At 43.1% G+C, this 24666-nt stretch overlaps 1 protein-coding gene across 5 annotated transcripts in view; it reads left to right on the plus strand.

Annotated features, from left to right (window-relative positions):
* Window positions 1-16776, plus strand: part of ADAT2 (adenosine deaminase tRNA specific 2) — a 33352-nt gene extending 16576 nt beyond the window's left edge. For all 5 annotated transcript variants that reach the window (XM_056566739.1, XM_056566737.1, XM_056566738.1 and 2 more), the window contains exons 5-7: window positions 14107-14213; window positions 15692-15764; window positions 15847-16776. In XM_056566739.1, the coding sequence (XP_056422714.1) occupies window positions 14107-14213; window positions 15692-15764; window positions 15847-15878 (212 nt within the window). In that variant the 3' untranslated portion in view covers window positions 15879-16776. The remainder of the gene's footprint in view (window positions 1-14106; window positions 14214-15691; window positions 15765-15846) is intronic.
* Window positions 16777-24666: the final 7890 nt, after the last annotated feature.

Raw genomic sequence — 24666 nt, forward strand, 5'->3', positions numbered from 1 at the left:
GATGCAAGAATGACACTTGCCTCGGATACCAAAATTACCCTGCGGCAGTCTTTCCCAAACAGGGTGCCTACAGCTTTTGCTCCCAGCATGCCTGGACAGTCTGTGTAGGGGTATATGTAGTGTTTTACCCTTTATTATGTGTAAGTGTAGTGTAGTGTTTTTAGGGTATATTCACATGGGTGGGGGTTTACAGCGAGTTTCCCGCTGGAAGTTTGAGCTGCAGCGGATAATTTGCTGCATCTCAAACTTGCAGCGAGAAACTCACTGTAAACCCCTGCCCATGTGAATGTACCCTGTACATTCACATGGGGGGGGGGGCAAACCTCCAGCTGTTGCAAAACTCTCAGCATGCTCTTTGGATGTCAGTGCATGCTGGGAGTTGTAGTTTGCAAAAGCTGGAGGCAAACCAGTTGTGAAACACTGAGTTAGGTAACAAACTCTGTGTTTCGCAACCAGTGTGTCTTCAGCTGTTGCAATACTACAACTCTCAGAATGCACTTACAGCCGAAGGGCATGCTGGGACTTGTAGTTATGCAACAGCTGAAGGCACATTACTGCAACTCCCAGTATGCCCTTTGGTAGTTTGTGCATGCTGGGGGTTGTAGTTATGCAATTGCTGGAGGCACACTTTTTTATAGAAAAAATGTGCCTCCAGCTGTTGCATAACTTCAACCCCCAGAAACAGTGGTCAGATGTGCAAAAAAATGCTCTGGTCCTTAGGGTGAATATGGGCTTGGTGAATATTGGGCCTTAAGGCGTTAAAGTGGCCACTTTCAGACCCTTATCAGACCTGATTGCAAAAAATCTAATTTTTGGGATGTCTGGAACAGATTTTGCAAAAAAAAATATATAAAAAGGTTGAGAAAAGTCAAAAAAGTCTTCCAAACCCTGAAATAGATATTGTTAGTTATTGCTTTTCTGCTGGCCTGTAAAGTAGTTATTACAGTATCTGAAATACCTTGTTCCCTGAGTATCCTCCTCTCAAATGCAAAGCCATCAGGTGGAGGCCTCTCACATGCGGATGAGACACTGGACCCTGGGTTAGAAGGTCTTGCCGTTTCGGAAGGACCCAGGGATCCAACAGTGACACCTCTCTCAGAGCTGAAAACAAGGCCCTGCATGGCCAAAAGGTAGCTAACAGGTTTTCTCCATTCTTATTTTCTTGATTTTTCTGGGAAGTAACTGAAGAGGAGGGAATATGTACACTAGTTTCCATTTCCAGGGCTTTGTTAGAGCATCCACTGCCCAAGGTCTGTCCTTTGGATTTAAAGAGCAACATTTTCATACCTGTCGGTTGCTTTTTGTAGCGAATAGATCTATTTCTGGCAATCCCCAAAGACTGCATATTTGTTTGAAAACTTCTGGTTTTAATCTCCACTCGCCTTGATTTAATTGTTGGCGACTCTCGTAGTCTGCTTTTGTATATAAAGTCCCTTTCAAGTGCACTGCGGACAAAAAATGGAGACATGGTTCTGCAAGGTAAAAAAAATTTCTCCAATCTGCATAAGCAACTCGCTTCTTGTAGTGCCCTGGCGGTTTATGACCGACACTGTAGTAGAATTGTCTGAAAAGATCTTTATATTTTCCTGGTACAGCTGGTGTTGCGCTTCTTTTAGAGCATAGTAGACTGCCAAGGGTTATTTTGCATTTGAAGAAAGGGAAGACTCTTGAGGATTCCAACGACCCTGAAAACTTAACTCAAGTATGCGCTCCCCATCCCCAAGGGCTTGCGTGTGTCTTTCTAGGACCCAGTCTAGGCCTTTTCTCAGATTGTTTTCTATTAACCACCAGTGGAGTGAGTCCTTGGTTTTGTGACTAGATGCAGCAAGGAAAAAATGACCTATAGAGAGGCGCTCAGGTATCCATGGAAAGATCACAACCAGGTCATGGAAGTGGAGTAAAGCTTCAAGTTGATTTCTTCACACCAAGCTGCTTGCCTGTTGCAGATTCAGTCTTCCCAGCCTTGTGCAGGTCTACAATTTTGTTTCTGGTGTCCTTCGACAGCTCTTTGGTCATGGCCATAGTGGAGATTGAAGTGTGACTGTTTGAGGTTGTGGACAGGTGTCTTTTATACTGATATCAAGGTGTCTTTTATACCCTCGCGTCCTGGTACTTAAGGACGGAGGGCGTACCTGTACGCCCTCTGCATTTCCGATTACCGCTGCTCGCCGGGCGGTGATCGGACAGGGATGACTGCTGATATCGCCGGGCAATTCAGACCGGTGATTTGCCGCGATTCGGGCCAATTGGGTCACTTCAAAACTCAACTGGTCCCTGAAAAATTCCGATTTTCAAAATTTTGCGAAAAAATTTAAAATTGCTGCTGAACTTTGAAGCCCTCTGATGTCTTTCAAAAGTAAAAAAAATTAAACTTGATGATGCAAACATAAAGTAGACATATTGTATATGTGAATCAATATATCATTTATTTGGATTGTCTATTTTCCTTACAAGCAGAGAGCTTCAAAGTTAGAAAAATGCAAAAAAAATAATTTTTTCATCAAATTTTGGAATTTTTCACCAAGAAATGATGCAACTATCGACAAAAATTTACCACTAACATAAAGTAGAATATGTCACGAAAAAACAGTCTAAGAATCAGAATGGAAAGTAAAAGCATCCCAGAGTTATTAATGCTTAACCCCTTTAACGACCAAGGACGTATATTTACTCCTGCGATATGACCCCGCGTCATATGTATCTGATGCCGGGACCCGGGGCTAATAGCGCGTGTCAGCGTTCGCGGTGCCGCGCGCTATTAACCCTTTAGATGCGGCGTTCAAAGTTGAACGCCGCGTCTAAACCGAAAGTGAAAGCTGCCCGGCTGCTCAGCGGGGCTGATCGGGACCACCGCAGTGAAAATGCGGTGTCCCGTTCAGCTAGGACACGAGCGGAGGTCCTCTTACCTGCCTCCGGTGTGTCCCCTCGGCAATTGATTGCCCAAGCCTGAGATTCAGGCTTGAGCAATCGACCGCCGATAACGCTGATCATTGCAAAGCTCCTATGGGAGCTATAACACTGCAAAAAAAAGTGTAAAAAAAGTTAATAAATGTGATTTAACCCTTTTCTTAATAAAAGTTCAAATCACCCCCTTTTCCCATAAAAAAAAAAAAAACACCATGTAAATAAATATAAACATATGTGGTATAGCCGCGTGCGTAAATGTCCGAACTATAAAAATATATAATTAATTAAACCGCACGGTCAATGGTGTACGCGCTAAAAAATTCCAAAGTAACGTATTTTTGGTCGCTTTTTATATCATGAAAAAAGGAATAAAAAGCGATCAAAAAGTCCGATCAATAGAAAAATGGTACCTCTAAAAACTTCAGATAACGATGCAAATAAAGAGCCCTCACACCGCCCCATATGCGGAAAAATAAAAAAGTTATAGGGGTCAGAAGATGACAATTTTAAACGTATAAATTTTTGTGCATGTAGTTATGATTTTTTACAGAAGTACAACAAAATCAAACCTATATAAGTAGGTGTAGTGAATATAGGCTGAGGATATCATTTTTAGGAAAAACATGGTGGATGTCTCTGTCTCCTGGCTGTCTGGGACCCTGTTTGAAATGGATATATCCTCTGGTCCTCTGATTATTTTCCTTTGTCTGTATGCCCCCTGTACTGTTTTGTATTCTGTTGGTGGTTACTTTACATATCCCTTGACACCTAGCTGTGAGGAGCCTCAAGACAGCTTGTTGTTCTTGAGCCTCTCTCGCTGCTTGTCGTTCTAGAGCCTCTCTCTCTGCTTGTCGTTCCTTTAGGATGAACTGAGCCCATAGGCTAGGGTCAGCATCACTCAACCATTGTAGGGCGCATTGGAGAAAGTCCTGGCCATCCTGAGGGCGGTCACTGCAGACATCTCCTGTAGCAACTGGCTCTTGTATAGTGTCCATTGCGCTGCTCCTTGGAGAAATACTCTCATCATGCTCTCTCAGAGCCACAGCAAGCTGATTCTTGTTTTTGCCTTTAGCGTCGATTTTTCTTTCCTCACAGAGATCACGCAGAGCCGCCAAGTTTTGCTGCATGTACTGTTCTGCCATCTCAGCCAGTACCTCTCGCCAAATAAAAGATAGGATAGAAAAATGGGGGAGGGAAAACGGTTTTGCACGTATGTCTTTAAAAAAAAAAAATAAGTACTGCGTTGCCTCGTAAGACTGGTATGTGCCTCGCAAGGATCCTACCAGTCCTTTAGTATCCGGGTTAATTTCTTAATCCAGACACTAATGCTCTAGTCAAATAGAAAAAAAATGACTATCCCATCGTTGCCACCAGTTGTCACGTACCGGCCCCTCGACCTGGCGTACGGACACGTGGACTAAAAGAACACAAAAACCAACAGAATATTTACTCTACTATTCTAATACTGAGCTGCCACCTTGGCACCTTCACTATTGGCTCCCTTGAGCACGCTCTGCTCCCTTATGAGCTAATGACACAACTCAAATACACATTGTGTTTAGGTCCCCGTGCCTTCCCTGCACTCGTGACCTCGGCTGTGACAGTAAAGGGGTACGCTGCTTCCACACTCACTTTCACTCACACCTGTCACAATAGGCCCTAAAAATTAGTTACAAACACCCCAAAACCAGTCTACACGCCCACACACAAATACGCTGCCACCATCTATCAGTAGGCCAATAGAACGCCTCCAATCATGCACAGATTCTCACACTATGCACTCTATGACACCAAAACTATGGTAACGGCACGAGCCACACATACACTTATACATCTATATAAGGCTATAGGCTATAGGTTCGTTAGAGCATACAAGGCTACGCATTAAAGTTATGGCTTTAATGTACATAAAAGGTACAGTACTTAGTTACAAAAATGGTTAAAGAAATAGACATACAAAATGTGCAAAACAGTTATATAAAATAAAAGGGGATAAAAATCTGAAAAGTTCCATACTTAACGTTGTGGAGTAAAGTCCTAATCCGTCCTGGGGCCAAGGAAGAAAATAAAGGCACAAGTCCATTCAGAATGGGCCCCAAACTTGTAACAACCAGCTTGTGTTGGACCACCACTTTTATGGGTGCAGCAGAGAGTTGGGTTAGAAGGGAGGTCTCCAGTGTCTTCTTAGAGCAGCCCACATCATCCCACCTCCCAAATGTCCCAACCTCCTCTCAAACACAGATTGATAGTCCATAAATCATAACTCCCATCATACACAACAGATGTAACATAGATGGCAGTACACTTATTGATATGGTGACATTATAACGCACATTTTGATAGGATGCATGAAGGGGTTATACATAGGTGTAGGATACATACAGCTTAGGGATACATAAAGTTTAATCTATGGGTACAAGGGGGTCATGTTTGGGTTCTACATACAGCCTATTATTCGGGGATCATGATTCTGGGGGATATATAACTATGGCTACTAAGGGGAGCCCTGAAAACATATTTCTAAAACTGGGACATATTTCACTATATGTAAGATGTAAACCGTTTGTTCACATTGGCACCAACCAGCTGCAGGTGATGCGACTTAACAGCAACCACTCACAGCAACCCCAACTTCAGGATGTCAACGCCAGGAGGCCCCATCTGGAAAACCCTCCCGTTATGGAGAAGGATGGGGACTTGGACATTTTTCTGCTGGGATTTGAAAAAACCTGCAGACAATACCATCTGCCTTGCGAACTGGGGGCACAGTATCTAACACCAGGGTTAAAAGGCAAAGCCTTGGAGGTTTTTGCGGACTTGCCACTTGAGCTAGATGGGGACTATGATGCTATAAAACAGGCTCTGACCCAGGAATGCAACTTCCCTCCAAAGGTACAAACCCAAGAATCCAGGATTGTTCAAGGTATAATTATAGATGTGGAGGTGACGTGTGGGAACCCAGAATTGGTGAACCTGGAGAACCTTACAAAAAGACCTTTGTCTACAATGGACTTTGGGGAAGTCAGCCTGGACCTTCCAACAGCTTCAGACATGAACAATGATGATGTAACAAAGTGCCATGATCCAAAAATATGACCTCATTCCAGAGGTGCCTATTCCAGAGACTAGGACTGAGCAATGTGGACCCACTCATGCTGCTGGGATGGGTACACAAGTGACAACCTTACATGATGGGATTAGGGAGCTGTCACCAACAAATGATGAGGAGCCAGAGGAGTCTGCTTCTCTGATAGCAGCACCAATGCGGCAAAATGACCCAGTGGATATACAACAGTTCCTCAAGGATCCTGATGTCAGCACAACTAAGCATGTGGCAGAAGTAGCAGAGTACACAAGGGGCAACCAGAGGCCTGAGAAACAGGAACCTATTTCTCCAAGCTGGATGGAAGCCAAGCCTGGAGGAGATCCAATTTCCCTTCCATGTCTGCCAAAGGGATGTTTAGGTCCCATTGCCTCTCCTGATAATTTGGGGGGCTCAGAAGTTACATCCCCTGGGAAAATCCTGGCCGTTGGTGAGGTTGAGGGGATGAACACTGCAGTTTCTACTGCCCCAGTATGTTTGAGTAGGGAAGATGGCCAAGGTTTTAAACTGGTGAAGCTAGTGGGAACCAGCCCTACAAGTGTGTTGCTTGGAAGTGATATGGGGAGGAGGATATCCCAGTACATCGCTACTCCCCTAATACCGGTGATACACCCACTCCAAGGAAAGATTGATGTGCTGCTTAAGGATGCGATGGACTGTACTGATTTGGGATAATTCATAAATGTTAAATCGTATTGTGACTCTGTGAAATGTGATAGTCGGGGGCAGAAGGGGTAGATGATCCCCATGGTCTGCATGGTGTAGTTGTTCCCAAAAGACCGACGGTTCTGGAGCACAGGAAGGCCATTGATCATGGCCAAGGGGATGGGCTGTCTCTTAAAAAGAAAGCCTGGCATAGAGATGTGGCTTGGAAAATGACCTGTGGGTCAATTCCCATGCCACATCATAAAGAGGGGAGGTGTAGTGAATATAGGCTGAGGATATCATTTTTAGGAAAAACATGGTGGATGTCTCTGTCTCCTGGCTGTCTGGGACCCTGTTTGAAATGGATATATCCTCTGGTCCTCTGATTATTTTCCTTTTTCTGTATACCCCCTGTACTGTTTTTTATTCTGTTGGTGGTTACTTTACATATCCCTTGACACCTAGCTGTGAGGAGCCCTTAAGACAGCTTTTTTGCTGATTGGGGTAATCACGCATATTCTGCCAGTTGGTGCCAACGAGAACAAACGGTTTACATCTTACATATAGCGAAATATGTCCCAGTTTTAGAAATATGTTTTCAGGCCTCCCCTTAGTAGCCATAGTTATATATCCCCCAGAATCATGTTCCCCGAATAATAGGCTGTATGTAGAACTCAAACATGCCCCCTTGTACCCATAGATTAAACTGTATGTATCCCTAAGTTGTATGTATCCTATACCTATGTATAACCCCTTCATGCATCCTATAAAAATGTGCGTTATAATGTCACCATATCAATAAGTGTACTGCCATCTATGTCACATCTGTTTTGTACAATGGGAGTTATGATTTATGGACTATCAATCTGTGTTTGAGAGGAAGTTGGGACATTTGGGAGGTGGGATGATGTGGGCTGCTCTAAGAAGACACTGGAGACCTCCCTTCTAACCCAACCCTCTGCTGCACCCATAAAAGTGGTGGTCCAACACAAGCTGGTTGTTACAAGTTTGGGGCCCATTCTGAATGGACTTGTGCCTTTATTTTCTTCCTTGGCCCCAGGACGGATTAGGACTTTAATTCACAACGTTAAGTATGGAACTTTTCTTATTTTTATCCCCTTTTATTTTATATAACTGTTTTGCTCATTTTGTATGTCTATTTCTTTAACCATTTTTGTAACTAAGTACTGTACCTTTTATGTACATTAAAGCCATAACTTTAATGCGTAGCCTTTTATGCTCTAACAAACCTATAGCCCTATAGCCTTATATAGATGTATAAGTGTATGTGTGGCTCGTGCCGTTACCATAGTTTTGGTGTCATAGAGTGCATAGTGTGAGAATCTGTGCATGATTGGAGGCGTTCTTTCGGCCTAATTATAGATGGTGGTAGCGTATTTGTGTGTGGGCGTGTAGACTGGTTTTGGGGTGTTTGTAACTCATTTTTAGGGCCTATTGTGATAGGTGTGAGGGAAAGTGAGTGTGGAAGCAGCGTACCCCTTTACTGTCACAGCCGAGGTCACGTGTGCAGGGTAGGCACGGGGACCTAAACACAGTATGTATTTGAGTTGTGTCATTAGCTCTTAAGGGAGCAGAGCGTCCTCAAGGGAGCCAAGAGTGAAGGTGCCAAGGTGGCAGCTCAGTATTAGAATAGTAGAGTAAATATTCTGTTGGTTTTTGTGTTCTTTTAGTCCACTCACTCTTTTCCGAGAGGTGTGGACGTGTCCGTACGCCAGGTCGTGAGGGCTGTACGTGACAGTAGAGTATCATTTTAATCATATGGACCTACAGAATAAAGATAAGGTGTCATTTTTACCGAAAAATGTACTGCGTAGAAACGGAAGCCCCCAAAAGTTACAAAATTTCGTTTTTTTCTTCAATTTCGCCACACAATGATTTTTCTTTCCGTTTCACCGTCGATTTTTGGGTAAAATGACTGATGTCACTGCAAAGTAGAATTGGTGGTGCAAAAAATAAGTCATCATATGGATTTTTAGGTGCAAAATTGAAAGGGTTATGATTTTTAAAAGGTGAGGAGGAAAAAACAAAAGTGCAAAAACGGAAAAACCTGTGGTCCTTAAGGGACCGTGACAGTGGTCAGAATTGCAAAAAATGCTCCCGTCCTTAGGGTTATAATGGGCTCTGTCCCCAAGGGGTTAAAGAAGAAGTTACAGGTCTGCGAGAGCCAGAAATCTTGCTTGTTTGTAGGTGACAAAATACTTATTTTCCACCCTAATATGCAAATAAATTCTTAAATCAGACAATGATTAGAAAATGACAACATGATTTTATGGATTTGTTTTTCTCATTATGTATCTCATAGTTGAGGTATACCTATGATGAAAATTACAGGCCTCTCTCATCTTTTTAAGTGGGAAAACTTGTACAATTTGTGGCTGACTAAATGCTTTTTTGCCCCACTGTTACAGGAGGCTTTGTCCCTCCCAGAGTTTGTTTGGTGTGTCATTTAGAGAGATCTATCTTCAGTCTTGGGACTTTAACTTATTACAGATCTTATCAGTGTCTTGTCCTTTGTACCTACATATATATGTACTTCCAGAAAAATTTGTTAACCTTTAAACTATTTGCAAAGTTTTATTAGCTGAATTATTCCACCAATTACTAAGAAACCTCCTTTCACAATTGTGAGTAGGCAGTAGTTCAATTCTGTTCTTTAACCCCTGCCCACTGCAGTGTTTTTTTTGGCAACATCCCCCCCACCCCTGACCATAACTTTTTAATTTTTTTTTCTCTGCCATCAGTTGGCTTTTTTTCTGTGTTTTTGGGACATGTGGTGTGTGCGTGCATACATATATATATATATATATATATATATATATATATATATATATATATAAAATTACAGTATTACAATACAATAGTTCCTGTACCATTGCAACTTGAAACCATACTCAACATACAATGCTACGGACTTTCCAGATCTGTAAAACATGTCAAAGGTTGGAAGAGCTGACCGATCAGATTGGACATTTCTCTGATAAAACATGTATTACTGAAGTGCATGCAGTGACTGACTGTCTAGTAGTGCCTCCCTACAGTACAGAGAGGTACTACATGTTCCATACTACTCTTTACCTGTGCTAAGGTTAGCTGCTCCAGACCAGGTGAGGGCGGCTCCATTTTACTTTTTTGGGACATTTAATATACTTTACAGGACCCTGAAGACCCTCTATGTTGCACGCAGCAGAACGTTCTACTTGGTGTCTCCAGACTCTGTCATGCGCTCAGTGTGAACCTGCTTTCATCTGTGAATAGTACAGGGCACCAGTGGCGAATTTGCCAATCTTGGTGTTCTCTGGCAAATGCCAAACGTCCTGCGCAGTGTTGGGCTGTAAGCACAACCCTCACCTGTGGATGTCGGGCCCTCATACCACCCCCGTGGAGTCTGTTTCTGACCGTTTGAGTGGACACATGCACATTTGTGGCCTGCTGGAGGTCATTTTGCAGGGCTCTGCCAGTGCTTCTCCTGCTCCTCCTTGCACAAAGGTGGAGGTAGCGGTCCTGCTGCTGGGTTTTTGCCCTCCTATGGACTCCACCACATCTCCTGATGTACTGGCCTGTCTCCTGGTAGTGCCTCCATGCTCTAGACACTACACTGACAGACACAGCAAACCTTTTTGCCACAGCTCGCATTGATGTGCCATCCTGGGTGAGCTGCACTACCTGAGCCACTTGTGTGGGTTGTAGACTCCGTCTCATGCTACCACTGGAGTGAAAGCACCGCCAGCATTCAGAAGGGACCAAAATATCAGCCAGAAACATAGGAACTGAGAAGTGGTCTGTGGTCACCACCTGCACTTCTTTATTGGGGGTTGTCTTGCTAATTGCCTATAATTTCCGCCTGTTGTTTGTTTCATTTGCACAACAGCATGTGAAATTGATTGTCGATCAGTGTTGCTTCCTGAGTGGACAGTGTGATTTCACAGAAGAGTGATTGACTTGGAGTTACATTGTGTTGTAGTGTTCCCTTTATTTTTGTGAGCAGTGCATTACGTTTCTTATGTGGTCAGTATGATTACAACGATTCTATATTTCTAAAATATTTATTTTTCTGTCTACAGAGCTTTGTGAGGGTTTTATTCTGCCAGATGAGCTGTAGTTTTTATTGAGTTTTTATGTACCTTCACTTGGCTGCCATCTTAACTGCTCAGCATCCTCCTATCAGGGGACCAAGAAGGGCACTACCAGCTTTCAAACTGACTATATTATGCAGTTGCTATTGACAATGGCATCTAGGAGGTTAAATGGCCAAGTCCTGCTGATGCTCATTTGCTGGGCTGGGTAAACATATAACAAGTGAGAGGTTGATGCATTCAGCAGTGCTATGTATCTCTCAGAGGGTGCACACATTCATTAGGCTGGGTGCAAGAGCACCTGGCGGATGTAGTGAGCAACAATGCAGAGAGTTTAGTGTATGCATTGCCATTCTCATACACTTGTATGGATTGCACCTGCTTAGTACGGAGTGGGTTCCAGGGAGCTGCCACACTAATGTTTGCAGTGCCAGAGTGCCTACTGAGTGCCTAGGCAGTATAGGTCAAATATCAGAAGGCGTTATAGAGCTATTTGAGCAGATTCAGATGTGGCAGCTTTGTTGAAAAAATTACTGCATTTGATAATCTGTTTCTTGCATCCTAAATGGTACCAGTCATTTGTAAAAAGAAGAAATTTTATGTTATAGATTAGCCTATTTGAATTACCTTTCTAATATACTTCTCAATAAAATGTTGTAACTTAGTGTTAAATTAACCCCTAAAGGTTTGGCCACCAGGGGTCCTCCTTCTGGTCCTGCTTGCACATTGTCTCCTGCAGGAGACAATGAGCAAGCTGAGACAAAAGTCAGGAAATGCAGGTAGAACCTCAGCTCGGCACAGTGTATAGGACTGAATATTTCAGCTCCCTTTTCCTTTTGAGCTAAGGTAGACTGTAGAGTCACGATGCATTCAGTACACAGTGCTGAATATTTTAGTTACCTTTGCAAACTACTGGGCAGAGGTGACACACTAAGTTCAGTGCCGAGAGCTTGGTGGGTGGGGGGTACAGTCACACATAATATATATCCATATAGAAAAGAAAGCAGCACAATGGCGGGTTCCAGACCCCAGGACAAAGTGCAGGTGCTCAGCCGGTCAAAGGACCTGACCAACACTCCAAAGAAAGCAACAGGCCGCACTCCAGTGGTCCAAGTGTGAAAAATTTGAATTTATTCATCCATCCAATCAATACAAAAAAAAATGCAAAGATTCAACCTACTCAATGAGGTCTTTTTCAAGAACTATTTGAGTAGGTGTAAACATTGCATCTTTTGTATTTATTGGATGGATGAATAAATTCACATTTTTCACACTTGGACCGCTGGAGTGCCGCCTGTTGCTTTCTTTGGACTGTGTATATATATATATATATATATATATATATATATATATATATATTGTGATAAGGTGGCAAGGAAAGGGTGAATTTCCTTTGCTCACTCTGAAGAATCCCTCACCTGCCGCCTAGTTAATGAGGCAGCAGAGAATGGAGGTGGGCTCAAAAGGAAGAGGGTCAGTCAGATCTGGCCTCTCCCTTGGAAACAGCATGCCGCTGTAGGGAGAGACAGCGGGCCTTGGTGGAGACACACAGCGGGAGCTGTGAGGGCCCAAGTGACAGTGGGAACTGTGGCTAAATCAGCTTGCAGGTGGCACATGTTTTTCTGGCTGAGGGAAGCTCACCAGTAAGTAGTCAGGGCATGCTTACATGTATAGTCAGTGACCAGACTGTCTAGGACTTTGTTTTGTTCCTGAGTTAGGTTTTGATTTACCTGCAACCTGTGGAAATAAAGCTGGCGAGTAGCCAGACTTGTATGCGAAACTGTGGTCTGCTGTGTTATTGTGAGGAACGTGTCCCATGGCAAGTGACCAGGACGATCCGAGAGCTAATCCCTGAGACAGCTCGTCACAATATACACACACTGATGTGGCATGCATGGGTTTTCAGGCATACAAATTTTAATTTAATCACAAAAATGATTTTATAATGCTGCCTACATTTCCCATGAATCCTCTGGCTTTGCAGAGAGATGATGTGAGATCTCATTGCTGCACCTGGGGTTCTAATTACCTGGCTAGAGCTCTCTGCTGACATCTCTGTCCATTTTACGAACTGTCCAGAGTAGAACAAAATGGCCATAGCAAACATATGCTGCTCTGGTCAGTTCCTAAACTGGACAGAGATGTCAACAGAGAGCACTATGCTCATGATGTCAGCAGAGAGCTCTGTGTTCCAAAAAGAAAAGTATTTCTTCTGTAGTATTCAGGATGAAAGGGTACTGAAAGGGTAGCTCCGACCATCCTATTTTTTTTTTTTTTTGCTAGCCCGTTACCCCCCCGTTCCCCCCGTTCCCCCCCCCCCCGCTACGGCACTAGCCCGTGCCCTCCTCCCCGCCCGCATACCCCGTTCCCTCATTACACTTGCAGTTACTGCAGAGTCCGGCAGCTTGCGTGCAGGGACAGCGGCGGCGATGTGCGGGAGGAGTGGCCTCCCAGCCAGTGGCCGGGGAGCCAATGCGCTCGCTCCCGTCTGTCTGATTGACAGGCAGGGAGCGAGTGCAGCCTAACTGAAAAAGGACTGATTGCCACTCCAAAATCAGTCCTTTTTCAGTAGCCGGCTTTTAAATGTAAATTAAACCTTTTTAATGAAAAAAAATAAAATAAAAGTATAAGAGATATGTTGTAGTTAAGTACTACAACATATCAAAAAATAAAGTTGGTGACAGTGCCCATTGAAAGGATTAAGACTTTTTAATAGAAGTAATTTACAAATCTGTTTAACTTTCTGGCACCAATTGATTTTAAAAAAAAGTTTTTCACCGGATTACCCCTTTAATGAATATTTGAATCCTTCAGGCTATGTTGAGTTTTTACAGCATTTTTGTAGTGTTTTGACTGCTTTTTGGCTGTGTTTTTCCTGTGATTGTTCCAAAATTGTGGTAGAAAGCATTTTTACAGTGATTTGTAAAATCAAAATTTTTCTGGCCTTTCGGGATAATCACACCAAAAATCTAATGTATGGACACAGCCGCAGGAGAGGTGTCTAACCCCTACATGTCCTAACCCCATAAAGATAGCAGCAGCAGTATACGGGCAAAAATAAACCTGAAGTTCTTCTTTTATACTTAATACTAACAAATACCACTGTTTACTGGTGTTGCATCATCAATCATTATTACAGTGTCATTCTGTACAACTATAAGCAATGTCTCTACAAGCACACTTAGTATGAAATACATTCTTTTTATTATACATATATTTATAGTACATTGTTAAAAAAAATGGCTCCATACAATTTCTGCCAAAAGCTCACTAGAGACCTCATCCCAGCAGCTTTTCAAGGCTTTAACCGTTTGCTAGAATATCATATACATAAATGAATTCTTAACAATGACTCAGGAATTCCTTTTGTGGTATATGGTTGCCGTAATGAACGGTTTGGTGGATGTGGATCAGTTCTGAATGTTGCTGAAAATAATATACCAAACACAGGAGCTCCATTCAAGGTAAAATAAGTTTTATTACATGGTTAACAAATTCAGTAAAAAAAAAAAAAAAATCTAGATATTTGTGCCTTTCAAATGTTAAGAACTAGAACCACAATAAATTCAACAAATCATTCAGGGACCTATAGCTTGATTCATTTGAATACATGTTATGGCCAAATAGAGTAAATTAACCCCTTCCTTAAAAAAGTTTGAATCGCCCCCTTTTCCCATAAAAAAATAAAATAAATTGAAATAATGTAATAAAAAATATATATAATCATATGTGGTACCACCGCATGCGAAAATGTCAGAGCTATTAAAACATAAGGTTAGCTAAACCACACGGTCGATGGTGTACACGTAAAAAAAAGTCCTAGCAAAACAAAAATGGTACCGATAAATACTACAGACCATGGCGCAAAAAATTAGCCCTCCATACATCTATGTTTATGGAAAAATAAAAAAGTTATAGGGGTCAGAAGATGACAATCTTAAACATACTAATTTTGGTGCATGTAGTTATAATTTTTTTAAAGTAGTAAAATAAAACAAAACCTACATGAATTGGGTATCCTTGTAACCGTATGGACCTCCAAAATAAAGATGTAATTTTGACCGAAAATTACACTGTGTAGAAACTGAAGCCCCCAAAAGTTACAAAATATAGCAAACATTTTTTTTTTGTTTTGCAAAAGATTTTGTTATTAAATGATTGATGTCATTACAAAGGACAATTGGTGATGCAAAAAACAAGCCATTGTAGGGGTCTGTAGGTATAAAATTGAAAGCGTTATGAGGGGAGGAGGAAAAAACTAAAGTGCAAAAACTAAGATACGCCTGGTCCTTAAGGTCAAAATGGGCTTTAAAGGAGAACTCCAGAACTGGCAGTAAAAAAAAATAAATAGATACATACCTTCCTTCGTTCCCCCGGTGCCTCCGGTAACCTGCTGCGATCCTCTTCCTGGTTGCCAGCCATCGGCGAGTCATACTGCACTCAGCCAATCACCGGCCGCAGCGAAGTCCCAACTCGGCCGGCGATAGGCTGAGCGGCAGTGTGACGTTTTCGGCCCCGGCAGCAACCAGGAAGAGGATCGCGGCGGAGACCGGAGTGGGTTACTGCAGGCATCAGGGGAGCAAAGGAAGGTATGTATCTATTTTATTTTTTACTGCCGGCAGTATAGAGGACAATTTTACTATTCTGGAATTCTCCTTTAAAGGGTTAAATTCCTGTGCCACACTTGAAACTATTCACATACCAAAATGGTTGTAAAAATGGAATTTCTATGTTTGAACTACATTTACACAGCCAAATAGACTTTTGTTTGCTCAAAAAATGTTGCATTATAAACTGTTAGGATTGGTATAAAACCTTTTAATCAGGGGCTTTATTGGTGCTTTAATACAAACCATGCACAAAAATCCTAAATATATGCACAAACTTAGCCATTGCTAGTTCAAATATGGAATTGGCAAATTTGTCTTTATTGTTTTAACAGTACATAGGAGGATACAAGGCTGAGACAGCTGTGGAGATGTTAAAGACTTTTTACAAGCAAGAAAACCCTAATGGTTGGTACATTTTATTATTTACATTTTTTAATACAGGTGATTCAAAATAAATTTATTGTTCCTTTTTTTTTTCCACTCATAGCTCCAAAATCAAAAGTCCGTAAAAAGGAATAAAAATATTTCCAATATAGTTGTATGTATGCTGTATTTGATGACTAATTTGCTTGAAGAAATACTGAAAAGAGGCCCAAAACTCCATGAGACATCCTCTGTCATCTACTTCATGTTCACGGTTGTGTCCTTGGCTGCCACGTAAACTTCTTCTATGCTGTTGTTTTTTTTAATCTTGTGATATTTTTGCAATAAAAATGTTCTGGTATGAGATATCACTGATTCCAAGTGTTTCTTTCATTGTGTTTGCACAATTTAAAGTACTTGGAAACCAGATGGCAGCCACCAGACCAATACATTTTAGACCAGAAGAGGTCAGCACTGCTACATACACACTTAGTTTCACATGCAATATAATCAGAAAAAAAAAATTGTGGTATGTTAAAGCTGGAACACCTTATTATAGTTTGTGACAACTATAAAAAATGTTGACTTTCCAACTGAAAAAAAGTAATGTTATCTCATGTGTTTTGGTGTGCTGTGCAGATGGTTAACATTTTTTACATAATATATACATTTTGTTGTACCAAACCTAGGTCACAATAGAACTCCAAACCTCACGTATCTACAGTAAGCAAAGTACCAGTTCAGCTTTATGCAGAGAAGCCATTATTTGTGACAGACTGGTTGCTATGAATACATTGCCTAACATCTACATCCAACTATGGGCAAATGGGCAAGATATTTAGATAAAGGGCTAGGGCATTAAACTCAATCTTTGCCCCCCGGTAAAATAAATCTAGCCATGCATTTGCTTTAAAGCTCAACCTCAGTGATGGATTGGGCAACAGGATATAAATTTTTGTGCCACCCTGGATGAGTTTCAGGGGGGCTAGTACTGATCTGACACCCCCCACCCGAAGTTGACAGATGAGAGAGATGTTAGTTCAGAAGTTGCTGCAGTGAGACATTTCTTCTTCAGTAAGAGTGTGTGGGGGGGGGGGGGGGGGAGAGTATCAAACAGGTGCTGGAAGTGGGGAACTTATATATTGAAGGAACACACAGGCAATCTGGGGCCTGTATACATTTATGAAGCATATCTTTGTTACAAGTTATAGTTACTATGGAAAAGATTTATCAAAACCTGTGCAGAGGAAAAGCAGATTGCTTTCAGTGGCCATTTGATTGGTTTCCACTGGCAACTGCTCCACTTTTCCTCTGCACAACTTTGAATAAGTTCCCCCCATGTTGATTCATAGATTAATTCTGATTGCCAAATGTGGAGTCGGGAAGGACTTTTTGTCCCTAAAATACCTCGTTTTTTTTTGCCTTCCTCTGGATCAACACTACAGGGTATGAGGCAGAGTAGAATACACATATGTTGCCAATCAGCTTTAAGGAATATAATATGTCGTGGTTAGAGAGTAGACATTTTTGCAGGATGGGAAGGGCGCAGGGAAGGGTCTGCCTTAGTGGGTAGTGTGCAGGATGGGGAGGGTCTGAGTTAGGGTGAGGTGTGCAGGATGGGAAGGGCGAAGGGAGGGTCCACATTAGGGGGTGATGTGTGGGATGGGAAGGGTGCAGGGAGTGTCTGGATGTGTTCGGCAAGAGAAGGCTTAGGAAGGTTGAGGTGGTAATGTATTGGGGGGGGGGGGGGGCCTTCCTCTGGGTGCCTTCACCTTGACATGGTGATAAAGCTTGCGTGCCTTGGTGATCCTATGAGATAAAATGGCTGGAGCTCATGCTCCTAGTGGGGTCACCTGTGACAGACAGGTCACAGGGGAGAGGCCAGACTAAGTAAAGCACCCATTAGAAAGGGCTTAAAATACTGTTCCTTTCCCTGCTATGTATATACACCACAAATAGACATTCCAATGCAGAGCAGGGGGGGTGAGCACCTAATGACAGGAAGGGCTTTGGGCTGTGTATTTTACTGTAGCCATGCATGTGAGCTCAATTACTGTAGAAGCTGCTTGGCAGGAAACAGTTCTGAGCATTGAAAAATCTGCAACAAAGGTGTTTTGAGGTTTTCTGTGCCCTGTTGTTTTTCTGCATCCCAGTCTTTGACACAGCCACAGGACACGTTTCCACTTAAATCAGCAGGCAAACAGTACTTTATGCAAGTCCGGCCCCTCGCCAGCTTTATTAGACAGGTTGCAGGATAAATAAAAACATAAGACAGGAACAAACAAAACCCTAGACCGTCTAGTCACTAACTAAACAAGCCAGCATGCCCTGACTATCCACTGGTGGGTTTTTCCCGGCCAGTTAAACTTATGCCTCCTGCAACCTTCTACTTACTGTTGACACACAGCGTTTGCAACCTCTTGCTGTGTGTCTCGTCCACACTTCACTGTTGGGGCCACTCACAGCTTGGGCTGTGTGTTCCTCACCAGGACCCCTGCCTCCCCTCTAGAGCACCTTGCTGTCTTCTGGGAAGAGCCCAGACTGCACTGTCTGACTTCCTTTAAGGGTGCCTTCCCACAGGGCGTATACGCAGTGTATTTGATGCTGCGCAAAATTTATGGCAGCAGCGGGAAATACGCTGCGTATCCCTTGCTCACTATACACACAGGGCTTTCCGGCGGCAGCCCTATTTGTGCAGTGAGTTTTGGAGGCAGAGCCTGTGTGTATAGTGAGCAAGGAATGCGCAGCGTATTTCCCGCTGCTGCCATACATTTTGCTCAGCGTCAAATACGCTGCGTATACGCCCTGTGGGAACGCACCCTTAAACACACTTCCCCTCTCTGCTACCTCATTAATTAGGCCACAGGTGGAGGTTTCTCCAGGGTCAGCTAGGGAAATACATCCTTCCCTTGCCACAGTGTCACTTATCCGTCCCCCCCACCCCCCTCTGCTCAGACATCCGGGAATGAGCACTTGTATTGAAAAGGCAGAGTCCAACTGCCTTTCCTTTTCCTTGAACAACTTCGTCCAACAGGTTTTGAGGCACTTGGCTTACTTCTTCAGCAGATTTTATATGCGCCACTTCAATGGCACACCCTTCTTTCATTCGCACTTTCATCAGCCACCAAGCACAAGACTTTTGGTCACCTTTGACAAATTCCTTGTAAAAGGCTCTATTCATGTCACACCTTTCCAACACCAGGTTCTTCACTTTGGTCTGTGCAGTGCTCTGGACACTAAGTGCGGACAAGGCAGATGCTCCAGGCCTTTTTGTCTTCTGTCACCGGTACGGCCATCGCCCGAACTTTGCTGGTGGCCAACCAAGCCTGTATCACCCATTTGCAGGACTTCTGCAGTTATCTCGGGTATAGCTTCTGCCTCAAAGAACTTCTCTGCCTCAGCATTGTCACCATTCATTGTCCATATCTCAGCAGCTTCAGAGGACCTTTCATAGGGTTTCACCTCAGTCTCAGCTTCAGAGGACTTCTCATATGGTTTCCTCTCATGGTCTTCAGACTCTACCATTTCTTGAGGGCATTGCTCAGACTCTGCAACTTTTAGAGAAAGCATCTCAGTCTCCAGTAGCTTTAAATGTTTATGCTGTTCACTCTTGAGCTTAGCAGAGTTCACCTTCTCACTTTCCAGCAATTCTGTCAAGTTTTTGACAGTATCCTCCAGGGAAAACAGTTGTTCTCTCATCTGCTTATTGTCTTTATTCAGCTGCGCCATCTTGGACACTTTCTGCTCATAGACTTTTATCTGAGCCTCTTGTTCAGAGAGCTGCATTCCCAGTGAATCCAAGGTGAGACAATGTGCATTTCGTTCTATGTCGTCAGGCTCTGCACTTTATGAGTCATTACAACTTTCTCCTTCTCCAGCTCTTCCATGGCTACCAACCTAGCCTTGTGATCACTTTGTAGACCCAGAAATGCCTCACACAGGACATTCACTTCTTCCTTGAATGATACCTGCATGGCCAGACTCTCCAATTCTCTCTCCTTGCTGGTCACAAGATCCTGGGAGTGGGACAGATTATCCTGCAGAGCCGCAAACTCATTTTTCTGCAGCTGAAGCTTTGCTTCCTCCTCTTTCAAGCCAACTTGTTCATACTCTTCTCCTTTAGGAGTTGTCATCCCCTTTTCAAGGATTTTGACAGTCACCTGTCCTTGGCCTGTCTCTTCCTTCAAGCCAACTCGTTCCATCTCTTCTCCTCCTTTAGGGGTTGTCGTCCCCTTTACAAAGATCTTGGTCCCTTGGGCCTCAGAGTTGTCCCCAGACATTCTCTCTGGACTGTTTCTCTGCTCTTTGGCAGACTTCTCTTTCACTTAACCACCGTCTCTCCGCTCACTCGCAGAAACATCAAGAGCTCCTGGGTCTGCACAACAATATCTGGTCCAGTGGTTCGAACTTCCTGGTCACGATCCATCTCTGGTCCAGACATCACATCTCCTTCACTCAGGACTCTGTCTATGACAGTAAGCGCAGCACCCAGCTCCATATGAACTCTCTTCAGTACTTCTGCATTATCCACAGACCTACCTTTGGGCTCATCTTCAGTTGGCGGATGGAACCAATGTTCCTGTACCTGATCCGTTTCTGGTTTTACTGAAGATTCTGTTTCAGTCAGAGGCACACTTGTCACTTGAGTTTCTGGATCCTCCTGGACTTGACTCACTGTCTGTTCTTCAGCTCCCCTAGCAGTCTGGCAGACCCCTATCTGCCATATATCTAGTGATTGCTGACACTCCTCAGCCTCTGCTGAGCAACTCTCCACTAGTGTGTGGTGCAAGTAAGGTGTTGTGGGCCTCAGGTGTACCTGCTCTAGTCACTTGACAGTCTTCCTAGAACTGCTGAAAAAATGGAAAATCCGTCCGAAGTACTACATCATACTCCAAGGAGGGCTCTATTGCAACCTTGTGACTCACAGTACCATAGGGGGTAGAAAAATAGACATTAACAGTTTTACGACCCCAAATAACTGCCTGTATAGACACTATGACAGGGTCCGGCTTCACCAGACTTATTATACCTCTAGGCTCTAGCAAAGCAATCATCTTTTTACCACCTACTACCAAGCTCACACAGGTTTTATTTTGTCCTGTCAGAGTTGGCAGCAGTACACATTTCTTCAGAACACATAGGCATGAATTTTTGACAAAAAATCATCCTCCACCAATTGTAAGAATTTCACCCTGGGGATAGCTCTGGGATCGTCCTTGACATCGCCACAGGACATGTTTCCACTTCAATCAGCAGGCAAACAACAGTACTTTATACAACTCCAGCCCCTTGCCAGCTTTATTAGACAGGTTGCAGGATAAATAAAAACATAAGACAGGAACAAACAAAACCCTATACTGTCTAGTCACTAAACTATCCAGCATGCCCTGACTATCCACTGGTGGGCTTTTACCGGTCAGTTAAACTTATGCCTCCTGCAACCTTTTACTTACTGTTCGTTCACACACAGCGTTTGCTCATTTTATGCAGCATGATCTGTAGATGTTATTTATTACCATTTTGATTATTTTGGAGTTTTTGATCACTTTACTTTTCTGACTTTTCTGAGCTTTTTTGAGTTATGATGTGCTCGAATATTAGTAGAATCAATAATGATGTTTGTTAAATGGCTTGTCCGGTGAAAAACAACTTGTCCCACTGGGACCTCCATGATCTCCAGAATGGAGCCCTGGCTCTCAAGAGAGAGCTTGTGCTGCAGTTGGCCCGTGCTCCATTCATTTCTATGGGAGCACTGAAGATACCAGAGTACAACACTCAGGTATCTTTGGCGCTCCCATAGAAATGAATGGATCACATGTTGTCTATAGTATACACACTTATTATTTTTTTTTTTTAAGAATTTAAGTTTGCATTTTTAATGGTTTAAGGTCTCCCGATCTGACCCCCTTAGACTTTTATCTTTGGGGTCATCTGAAGGCAATTGTCTATGCTGTGAAGAAACGAGATGTGCAGCACCTGAAACTACGGATACTGGAAGCCTGTGCTAGCATTTCTCCTGCGGTGTTGCTATCAGTGTGTGAAGGGTGGGAGAAGAGGGTTGCATTGACAATCCAACACAATGGGCAGCACATTGAACACATTTTATAAGTGGTCAGAAACTTGTAAATAACTCATGAAAGAATAAAGTTACGTTAAAACCAAGCACATCATTGTTTTTCTTGTAAAATTTCCAATAAGTTTGATGTGTCACATGACCTTCTTCCTATTGAAAAAACAAAAGTTGGATTCAAAATAGCCGCCATGGTCACCACCCATCTTGAAAAGTTTCCCCCCTCACATATACTAATGTGCCACAAACAGGAAGTCAATATCACCAACCATTCCCATTTTATTAATGTGTATCCATATAAATGACCCACCCTGTATATAATCACAATGTTATTGGCAAATAGTGGTTACAATAATAAATTGTTTATATTTACCTATTGGACTGACATTGCTTATTGTGCTTGCGTGTCCTTGTCACTGCATCCCTCACCCTGAAGGAGTATCACAGAGGGTTATAGTTGGGGAGGATGCCTGTCAGTGACACTGTGTACATAGAAGTTTGAGCCGAGATGCAGTTTGACACCTTTTCCGGCAAATAACAGAGCCTGCTGTCACTTCTAAGAAACAAAACTACAGAAAGATTTATGACTGACCTGCAGAGAATCCTAACAATGCCCAGACACATAGGGAGGGCATATGTGAATAAGAAAAACAAATAAACCTTGTATAAAGAGTCCATTAAAATAATCAATCCTAATGAAAAATACGGTATAATGACCATCTATCTGCTACTAGATGCAAAGCTGTATCTTATAACTGGTAATTATCTGTATTGAAGAGAATTTTACGTATTATAGAGGATAAAGTTTAAAAAAAAGTACATCAACATTCATGTGCTAAATTACACACACACATACACATGCATAAGTATATAGATATAAACATATATACAGTATTTATATGACACTTTTATTGACTTCTAAGGTCTTTATAACTAAACCTCACCAGTGACTTTTCAGCTTGTCTGAAAGACCAGCTATAAAATATGCTAGACCGGAATCAATAGTGATAGACACAATGGAGGACATTTATCAAGCTCTTTAGACCACTAGACCACTCATCTAAATTTGTCGCATTGAAAGTCGCAGTCTATTTTTCTGCGACTTTATCTGCGACTTTCACTTTAGATTTTTCCCATTCCTCGAAAGCGTAAGGCTCTAAATTAGATCATTCTAAACATTAGGCTGGTATTTATTATTCGCGACTGATCCGAGAAAGTCGCAGCAGCTCTGTTTAGACCAAAAACTCAGACCATCCCAAAGCTGGCTTAAATGTTACTTTGTTCATGCTTCAAGCTTCTGACCTGAGCTTGCATCTTACATGCATGATCCCTGACCTCACCTAAATGTGTTTTAAGTTTGTGATCTATATATTTTTGTATGTGTTTTTATTTTTTTACTAAATTTTTCTGACTTTAATTATAAATGTAATTAACATTTCAAATAATAAAAATAACAAACTTTTACATTAATGATTTCACTCAGGACAGAGTAAGGTGTTTGAAAAGCTAAGAAAACTAGTTTAAACTATTACCTGAGTGAAATTACTTAAATTAGACCGTCTTCTAAAGCCTGCTGAGACTTTTCCTGTCAGTCATCCAAACTGAGTGGGGAGGCGGGAAATCCGTGCGACTTTTCGTAAATTTGGCGCACATTAAACCAGTAACAGAGACATATGCTGGTCTGTTAACAGACTTTAAATAGACTTTCTCAGTAAATGTCCCCCAATCACTTTTATAATTCAGTATAACAGCCAAACAGTGTTGGTTATTGTATATGCTGTTTGGAAATGTACAGGATTCATTGACAGAAGAGTACCGTATTTTTCGCCGTATAAGACGCACTTTTTCTTCCCCAAAACGTGGGGGGGAAAGTTGGTGCGTCTCATACGGCGAATATACACCCGAGGCTGCTGCAGGCGAGAGCGGGAAGTCAGCTGTAAGTACAGAGGCTGCGGCGGTGCGGTACAGCGCTGACTACCCGCTCCCCGCCCGCAGCAGCCTCATGACCGCCGGTGAATTTTTCCCCTCACACCGGCTATATTTATTGCCCTACGCCTGGAACATACAGTTCCGGGCGCCGGGCAGGTGAATTACTAATAACTGTATACTAAAAACCAGGGTGCCTCCAGCTGTTCTGAAACTACAACTCCCAGCATGCCCGGACCGGCAAAGGCTGTCTAGGCATGCTGGTAGTTGTAGTTTCACAACAGCTGGAGGCCCCCCGGTTTTTAATATACTGTACAGTATTAGTTTTTACCTGCTCTGGCCGTCCCCCGCCTGCAGCCGCACACAGGAGCCGGACCGGGCAGATAAAATCATAGGTATTCCTATGCCAAACATCCCTATGTCCCGAAAAATCTTTTCGGGACATAAGGATGTCCTCGGGTCACTTACCATTCCCCGGCCGATGCGCGCCCTCCTCCGGTCCTCCTGCGGTCTTCCTGCGATCCTCCGCCTCTCTATGGTTGTACGCACGGGACGTACAACCATAGAGGCGCCGGAGGACCGGAGGAAGACGCGCGCCGACCGGTCCTGGTGAGTGACCGGCGGCGCGTAATCTTCAGTGTTCCAGTCACCGCTCCTCCGGTCCCGGCACCTACTGCTATGGTTCATAGGCCATAGCAGTAGATTGTGACACCGGGCCAGAGGAGCGGTGACCGGAACACTGTGGGGGCAGCAGTACAGACATACAGCCTCCAGCCATACACTGTATATGGCTGGAAGCTGTATGTCTGTGGGGGGGAGCTGCCTACCATTGTGGGGGAACTATACTGCCAACTATTGTGGTGGGGGGGAGGAGCTGCCTACCATTGTGGGGGAACTATACTGCCAACTATTGTGGGGGAACTATACTGCCAACCATTGTGGGGGAAC

This window comes from Hyla sarda, chromosome 3 (genome assembly GCF_029499605.1).
Source record: "Hyla sarda isolate aHylSar1 chromosome 3, aHylSar1.hap1, whole genome shotgun sequence".
Taxonomy (NCBI): domain Eukaryota; kingdom Metazoa; phylum Chordata; class Amphibia; order Anura; family Hylidae; genus Hyla; species Hyla sarda.